At 46.6% G+C, this 8,390-nt stretch overlaps 2 protein-coding genes across 2 annotated transcripts; one reads left to right on the forward strand and one right to left on the reverse strand.

Moving 5' to 3' along the window:
- Positions 1 to 2,065: 2,065 nt before the first annotated feature.
- Positions 2,066 to 3,076, forward strand: PFICI_08237 (uncharacterized protein; the record flags this gene model as incomplete). The annotated part of the gene is made up of 1 exon (XM_007836818.1): positions 2,066 to 3,076. One exon carries the CDS (start codon positions 2,066 to 2,068, stop codon positions 3,074 to 3,076), a length of 1,011 nt encoding a protein of 336 aa, XP_007835009.1.
- Positions 3,077 to 4,128: 1,052 nt separating this feature from the next.
- On the reverse strand, positions 4,129 to 6,525 carry PFICI_08238 (uncharacterized protein; the record flags this gene model as incomplete). Its single annotated transcript, XM_007836819.1, has 1 exon — positions 4,129 to 6,525. One exon carries the CDS (start codon positions 6,523 to 6,525, stop codon positions 4,129 to 4,131), a length of 2,397 nt encoding a protein of 798 aa, XP_007835010.1.
- Between the last annotated feature and the right edge of the window lie 1,865 nt (positions 6,526 to 8,390).

Consider the following 8,390-nt stretch of genomic DNA (forward strand, 5'->3'; position numbering starts at 1 on the left):
AAATATTTGAAACTACAATCTCCAGTTCCCAGCACAGTATTTTGTTGAGATATTCACGAGATCATCTCGCTTCTAAGCAATAACCTAAAAGACTGAGAAATCAAAATCGCTCACCAGGGAAATAACTTGCGTACGTTGTATTGAGGTAATCATACTCCAGGCAAGGCACGCACTCAACTGCAATAATAAACAGTGTCAATATACAGAGTTCGCAGCCTGGCTTACAACAACTAGCTGGCTTTGCCGTATTTGCCGTCTGGTGCACTAGGCCCAGGAGGCTAGAATCGAGCCGGCGGGAATCTGAATTTTTAAACAATCCAAGTATCGGCGGAAAATATTGTCCTCATATTAGCCTGGTAAAACATGCGATACTCTCAAACTTCATAATTAGTTAGTAGAACACAAGTGACTGTACTGGCTGAACTTGACATATACGTCAGCGTTTGCCAAGCCTCAGTCGGACCATAGGGTTAGTGCAAGGGCCTTGAGTCTAGCTTAGTTCTAGACCATATCAGGGTGGAAATCACCCACTACCGACAAATACCCGCAACCAACCCTAGTAGCGACTTGCCAAGGCCGGAATTTCTAGAAGCATGTTTAACCGACGTGTAATTCTTCGATCCAGCATGGGACTATGTTGAGAGATGCCATGCGAGATACACAGTGATTGGGAATATTGCACTGATGGCTATAAATAAATGCTAATGGGAGCTGTGGGTTCATGCCTTCCCTCCACCCCTATTATTTTTTAATTGCGATAACCAAAAGACGGCATGGAGTCTTTAAAAAGGCACAATCAGGTATAAAAGAAAGCTATATGCTGTCAGATCGCAGGAATATAGTTACTGCCCAGATTTATGATTCATGAGGTGTATACCCAAGCCAAGATGTGCAAATTCATAACGGGTACCGGAATGTGGGGTGGAACTTGACCATAGGGGCAGACTAAATCATCAAAGTTTTGGCCGTGGTTTCATTAACAGTGGCTGGGTAGACCGCCAACCTAGAGGACGGGGACTGCCGGCGCTAGTACCGCTCTGCTCGCAAGAGTCTCGGTAGATGTAGGAATCACAGACTTGTGACTGGACAGTCTTTGCTGCGCGGATTTGTTCCGGAATATCCGTATACTTCATTCGTCAAGGCACCCCTGAGCAGCTGAGCAATATTCCGACCCAAAGCAGTGGTTCGGTTGTCGCCGGGCTTCCCAACATGTTCTTGATGATCGACAATCTTACTCCATGAAACTATGGCATTCAATGATAGAGTTAACAATTTTGGCTACCATGTCCCGCGGTACTGAGCTCCGGAATTGCCATAGACTGCACTGATCGGACTATGCAGGCATGACTCTGGCATCATAACGAAATCCAGCCTCAGTCCTAACACAGAAAAGGTGCTTCTATTCTCTACTTTATGATCACTTGTTACCATGGAGCATCTATATTCAGCCAAGATATAATGGAGTAGTTGCATATCTATGTATCTACCATGCACCCAAAAGAAATTCGCCGCTAAAATCCAACGCCGCACTTGAGCAGTGATATTGCTCAACATATCAATGCAAAGAAGCTAAATTTCTGGATCTGGGCTGTGTGTCTTGCTAGTCTCATGAACTGCAAACCTAGGAAAGAAAAGACCCATATTCATGGTACCACTTGGTACAGAACTTCGCAAATCAACGTGGTTTTGTCAACAAATCTGGTCTCGGCCAGAACTTTATCATTCGATATACCGTGAGAGCTTTGACGGCAAGACTCCAGAGTACGCGTTGATAGCTGACGTGGTGGAATAAAAGCGACAATCATGACTTGACTCCATAAGCATTCAAGGATCATACATCCCAATGATATAGACAACGACCAACGCAGGACAAAGGTATAAGAAGGCTTGTCATTTCTGTCTATTCTACCTTTTTTCTTTTCTCATCACACACACAATCATTTACTCACCTACTCACTCACTCACTCACTACTACTCACAATCACTCAATACTTTCTTCCTTTGTCACTTTATCATTCGTCTTCTCTCTTTCAAGACTCTTCAGTCCATTTTCTCAATACTCAAAATGCAGTTCACCCTCGCAACCATTGCTCTTGTCGCCTCTTTGATGGCATCCGAGGCTGCTGCCAAGCCAGTCCTCTTTGCTCGCGACCAGGTCTGCGGCACCACCCCCGCCGGTACTGGCTCTGCCCAGCCTCTCTCCAGCCCTTCCGTATCCACGGCCGAGGACTGCAAGGAAGCTGGTGAAAAAATCAGCTCCTGCCAGAGTTTTGCCTTTGGCCTTCCCCCCAATGCCAACACCCCCATCTGCAAGCTCTTCTCCGTCCCTGCCGCTCAGGTTCCTGCTCAGCAGACCAACATTGTCGTCTTTGATCTTGCCTGCACCAATGTCCCGACCAAGGCTCCCACTACATCCAACCCTGTTGGCCTTCTCCGCCGCTCCCAAACCTGCGGTGCTACTCCGTCCTACTCTGGCTCAGCCACTCCTCTGTCTTCCCCCAGTGTTGACACTGCCGAGGAATGCAAGGAGGCGGGTGCTGCCGTGAGCTCGTGCCAGAGTTTTGCCTTTGGTCTTCCTCCTAGCGCCGATGCTCCTGTTTGCAAGCTCTTTTCGGTCCCCGCTTCCCAGGTGCCTTCTCAGGAGACCAACATTGAGGTCTTTGACATTGGCTGCTCCGACGTCCCCAACACTGAGCCTACCGAGGAGAATCCCGTCGGTCTTGTCGACGACAGCACCTCTTCCACTCAGACCAAGACCACCAATACCGCTAGCACCACCTCCACCACCAACACCAACAACCAGGACACCTCCAGCTCCAGCTCCAGCAACATGTGCAACACCACCCCCACCGGTTCCACCAGCAACTCCGTTTCGCCCCTCAAGACCAACACTGCCATCACCTCCGCCGGCGCCTGCCTCACCCTCGGCAAGTCCACCTCGGGATGCAAGTCTGTCGAGTTTGGCAAGGCTTCCAGCACCGGCGACAACGAGTGCAGACTATTTAGCGTTGCTGCCTCCAACATTCCTGCCCCCACCAGCGGCCAGTCTTTTGTTGTCTACGACATTAGCTGCTAAATTTCCCGCCACCTTTTCAGGACGTCACTTGACATTGGTTGAACACTCGACAAAGTCACTGGGGAGATGGAGTCAAGAACTGAATCATAATTACGGCAACATGTGACGACATGGTGCCTTGACTCTACTAAAATTCAACTCATTTGCTTTCTACATTTCCTTTTTGTTTGCATATAGACTACTTGGATCGGATTTATCCAGTTGCATAGATTTCACGGCCAAAGATGATTTTCTGCGGTCTTTCATAGAAAAAAGCCTTTTCCCATTTGCGCAGATGGAGTACATAGGTACTTGAATATATTACTATTCATCGACATTTCATTGCATACCACTCGTGAAAGGAAATGTGCGAATTATACAACGGCTTTTGTACCTGGGTTTCGTAGCAACCAAACCCTTCCAAAGACAAATGCAAAGCATATTGCACATAAATGATGGTTCTCGGCATGGAGATGTCCAAGACTGGCGGTTTTGGGATCAGAATATGGCAGGCCCTGTGCTAAATTAAGCGCCAGAATTAGTCTTCACATACAATAACTGCGCAAAGATCTTCCTACACTAGGAAGTTCAAATTGTTGAATTAAGGGGAGCCAATAAAATTGGCCATATGTTTATTCTTCACGCTTAGTTGATTCTTAATTGTCTAAAGTGAACTCATCCTTTTAGAGTATATATTGCTCAGCACCCCAGGAGTATGGAGTTTTTTTTTGTTTTTTTTTCCCCAACTTCTACTATCTTTGAACACAAAGTTTTTCGCGGAGCAGAAACCACTACGCTCGTTGTCAGCAGCCGAGCAAAAGATATTGACCTTTTTATTCAGGTCACCACTTCACTCAAGCCATGTCTAGCAGTTCTGAGCTCAGCTATTAAAATCATTAATTGACATTATTATCAGGAATTGATGGGAATCTTCTTTTGCATTAGACGTCTGGTGAATAGGGATATGAGACGTGATCTGCAACGAGTTGCTCTTGGCATGCTGTCTGCCACGTGATCCGTTTGGACAACAACTCATTTGGCCATTTGATAAGCCGAAAAACGAGAGTACCAAGTCATCCGCTGTTTGCCTCATTATTCATAGTAGTCTTCTCCGATTCTAAATACAGACCCATGCAGTCAAGAAATCCAGAAAGTGTTTCCACCGTTATGGTCGACTTGAAACCGCATCCTGGGAATGATATTTTCTGCCAAGGCATTTTAAGCATTCCACAATCGTATGGCCGTAGTCCGGCGAACTGGCACCACATGTCCACCGCATTTTTGGCTGTCTGCAGGTCTACCTGGAACCACTCGACGTGCTTTCTGTTACACCCCTCACACTTGACCACTTTCTCGCGATACTCTGCAAGTTGCCCATGCACCAACTTCTCAATTTTCCATGCACCATAGACCACAGAGGACCAGTATAATAAATGAATATCGTATCCACAATGATTCCATTTTTTCAAGCGCGTAATCACACTGTGTGGTGGCGTCGGGCTTTGTGTGGCTTTGCTCTCCAATGCTGACTGGTGTAGTAAGTTGGTGCATGTGGCTAAATCTCGTTCATATCGGTCTTCTGGGATTCGGACATGACCAATCTTGATATGGCCAGGTTGATTTCTATGCTCGTAGCAATAAATATAGCCCGGTCTAGAGACCTTCTCATTATTGATGGCATCACGCATCTCTATGCACAATTCGCGCAAGGGGTTCTTTGACAACTGAAAGCGCTCAAAAACAGGATAAGATGGTTTGAGTTTCGTTGGCGAGGATCCAGTCTGGATGCAACTAGTGTGGGTGGTTGTGGTTGTCCCGACAATTTTGTGGTCATCTGTTATTTCAATCTCTTCTTCGTCATAGTCATCCTCCGAATCAACCTCGTTGTTATACGTTTGAAGCTCAGCTTTTTCTGCGAAAGCACCGTCATCTGCATTGTGGAATCGAAGGAGGACATCCTCGCTGGAGATGTTAAGAGGAAGTGAGTCCCGCCTGTGCCGCTGCCGGAACACACGGACAGCCGGCTCATCAGATGTGAGAGCTGATCTGAGTACTTGACGAGCCGGAAGTTCGTGTATCGAGCATCGCCGCTCAGGGCGCCGCTGGATCCATTTGGGAGTACGATCCTTGAGGATGTGGATTGGAAGGGTCTGTGCTCTCTTGACGGCCCCTAACAAATTTGCATCCAAAAACGGATCGTGACCATTCTTCCGTGGATCACTTCTCTTAAAGAGAAGTTTCGACACATCCTTGTAGTTGTTGGACCAGACTCTGTTACCATCGCAAATTTCGAAGTTGCTATCTTCGTCTATTCCAAATCCTGTAGGAGGGGATGTCTTATTTGCCGCATCTTCTCGGTATATTAATGGAGTGACTCCAGTTTGCCAACGTTGAAGTGATGGAGATTGTCCATCATTAAAGTGGCGAGAAGGAGGCGCGTCCCACATGCGCGAGGTTTCGTTTAGTTCTGTTGGGGGTGTATCTTGTATGGTGGAATATGCGGTTGGCTCGTCGAATATAGTGCTTGGGAAAGGATATGCGGAGAGCGGCGAGGACGTAACATCTGAAGAACCGGGAGAGCTGCCGGCATCTGGACTGTCCAATGAGGACTGAGCCCACGGATTTTCGCCAAGGTGGAAAGTTTCTGAGATCGGCAGAGTGTAATAATCGCTTCTGTACAGTTCTGGGCGCTGTCTGTGTTTCTTGGGTGTGGTGAAGTCTTGTGTGGGATGAATGACAGACGGCAGAACTTGGCTCGTGTGCTCCCCTTTGCTATTAGCGTAGCGAGGCTGACCATGAGGAGGAAATTCAGGCATTTTTGGAATGTTTGAATTATCCAACCTAGCGTGAGGTCCGCCAAATGATCCCAAACTTTTCTTGTCCTCCTCCCCATCGCTGTAGACTGGCTGTTGTTCCGAATATTCGCCGACATCGTGTTGTGATTCTTGATTGTTACGATCTATTCCAGCCGGCTGAAGAGGTCCGAGTGTGATTGGCTGATGAAGCTTGGGAGATTGGTCTGAGGTTCCGTTCATCCAACATTTCGAGGTACCATGCTGATCCCACTCAGCGTGGCACTCAATGGCTGTGCCATTATTCTCTTGGCTACCTAGCGTGCAGCTGGACCGTAGTTTCTTGCACCAGTCGTTGCGTACCTCTTGTACTTTGACCAGGCCCTTATGTCCTACTCTATTGCAAAGAGCGATATCCGAAAGAGTCAAGACAACCCGGTTGAAGTCACCAGATGGTATCGCCATAGTATGTATAGATTGCAGGTGTTTTTCGATCAACTTTCGATTTTTGACTAGAGTATGACCACAGAGTTTGTTGTACGTAGTCGTTGCGCGAGCCTGGCATCGTAACTTTTTGTGCTCCCGGAAGAAAAACTTGACGACGTCTGCCGTCATGGCAAAGCGCCATGATGACTTGGCTTCGTCTTGAATAAGGAACAATTCCATGGGACTCGACATGTTAATAGTAGAGTTGAAAGCGAAAGGAAGAGGGGGCTCATAAAAATAATATTTGATGTCACTTAAAGAAAAAAGGAAATCATGCATCGTCTGAAATGACGCTGAGTAGTATATAGGCTGTTCAACCCAGCCTTTCCGTTTTTGCTGGGTATGGTAGAGATTCTGCCATCGAAGGCACGGCACCAGATTGTGATTGAAACTGGAATAACTGCAAGGGACTTTTGCACTGCCCCCACGACTCCGGCACTCGATGATTGTGACAATGTCACAGGGATGTTGCAAAAGTGCAGTTGGCCAGCGGCACAGCATGACCTCGGCCTACGATATGTCTAAATTAATAAGATACTGAGTAGGATCTAGAGTCAAAGCTCTACCTCAGATTTCAAGAACAGAGTTGACGAACTTATGCATAAAATCGCACCCAGGCCCATATCCTTCATACATTTAGTGGCATGACAAGTCGACAATCAATTCTTCCGAAAATCATATCCGCGACCATGCTACCAAAGTACAGCCCCCAAGGCAGGATGTCAAGGATTGATTCCGGCGTGCACTCACGTTCAATGACATGCGGTTACAGAGGCCAATCTGTGAATGAAGCTTGACTCAACTGCGCATTCAAAGAGAATAAGCTTAGCAAAAGGATCGAACTAATAGGTCCTCATTTTGCCAATGTCACACAAAGTGTCTCTTTTCCTTTTTCTCTTTTCCCACGTCGGCTGTCCTTTTTGGAAATGAGCCCTTGAAGGATGTGGCTGTTGCGAAATAAAAAATCGATGCAACCAGCCGGAAGTAATCAGGGTAGGGATCAAAGGCACTGCCATCAACATTGAAGGTGGGTCGACCTGGGCGTCTATGCAGCTATGTGGACTAATAACCCTTCGGGGAAATCGACTAGATCAAATACAGAAGGTGACAACATTTTCAGCATTGCCTAGCGCCAACACGAATGTTGCAGTTCGACTAATATAACACGGTCGCCGAGAGAGATTGAATCGCGGAACAGCCCGTCAAAAGCTCATGTCCTCTACAAACATGCGTAGCCTGATAGGGTAATCACAGCAATATGATTTGTTTTTGGGGATATGCCTATTGTTTTTATAACGAACGCTTTATTGCAAATGTCAAACAAACTCTGTTGAAAAAAAAAAAAAAAAAAAAAAAAAAGGCTTTCAGATAAACTTGTCTTTGAAAAGCATTCGGCGGCAAATAAAACGTTACGATTTATATTATAATATATTGTTCAGTCCTAAAAGAGTACGGGATAAAGAAATAAAGGCGTCAACACATGAAAGTCAATTGCATGCCTTAGGAACCCGGTGATGTCATTGGATTGATTCATCTCCAAAAAAGAAAAAAGACAACCGGTATTTGGGTGGGGAGTGCGGAAAGCTATCTATCATGTGAAAACACGGACCGACGCTCGGAAGGTCATTAAACGGGACGCCACACCCGAGACTTAGGATGAGTCAGCGGGCCCCTGTCGTGCCGCAGCGGACATAATGCAATGACGGGCCTGCAAATCGTTGGGAGAAATCCTATATGCAGGCAATTTTTCGACGAATACACACCACATAAACCAGTCAACCATTCCATGCAGCAACTAGCTCTGCGACCATACGCCAACCGAGCTCCTTATGCTGATTCAATAATATTCGGCCATTATATTGTGAAAGAAGACTTATTTTTGACGAATCAGCTAGAGAATTGTCCATGGTGGTTTATGAGTCGTAAGGCTGCGTATAGCCCCCACTCAATACATCCAGCTACTCTTTTTTGTCGGCAGGGCCCCTCGGGATTGTAACCAGTACTGGGGCATTAGTCTAGAACTTCGACTGCAGAAAAACCATGCATTGAGTTGATGG

This window comes from Pestalotiopsis fici (assembly GCF_000516985.1).
Source record: "Pestalotiopsis fici W106-1 unplaced genomic scaffold PFICI_Scf_5, whole genome shotgun sequence".
Taxonomy (NCBI): domain Eukaryota; kingdom Fungi; phylum Ascomycota; class Sordariomycetes; order Amphisphaeriales; family Sporocadaceae; genus Pestalotiopsis; species Pestalotiopsis fici.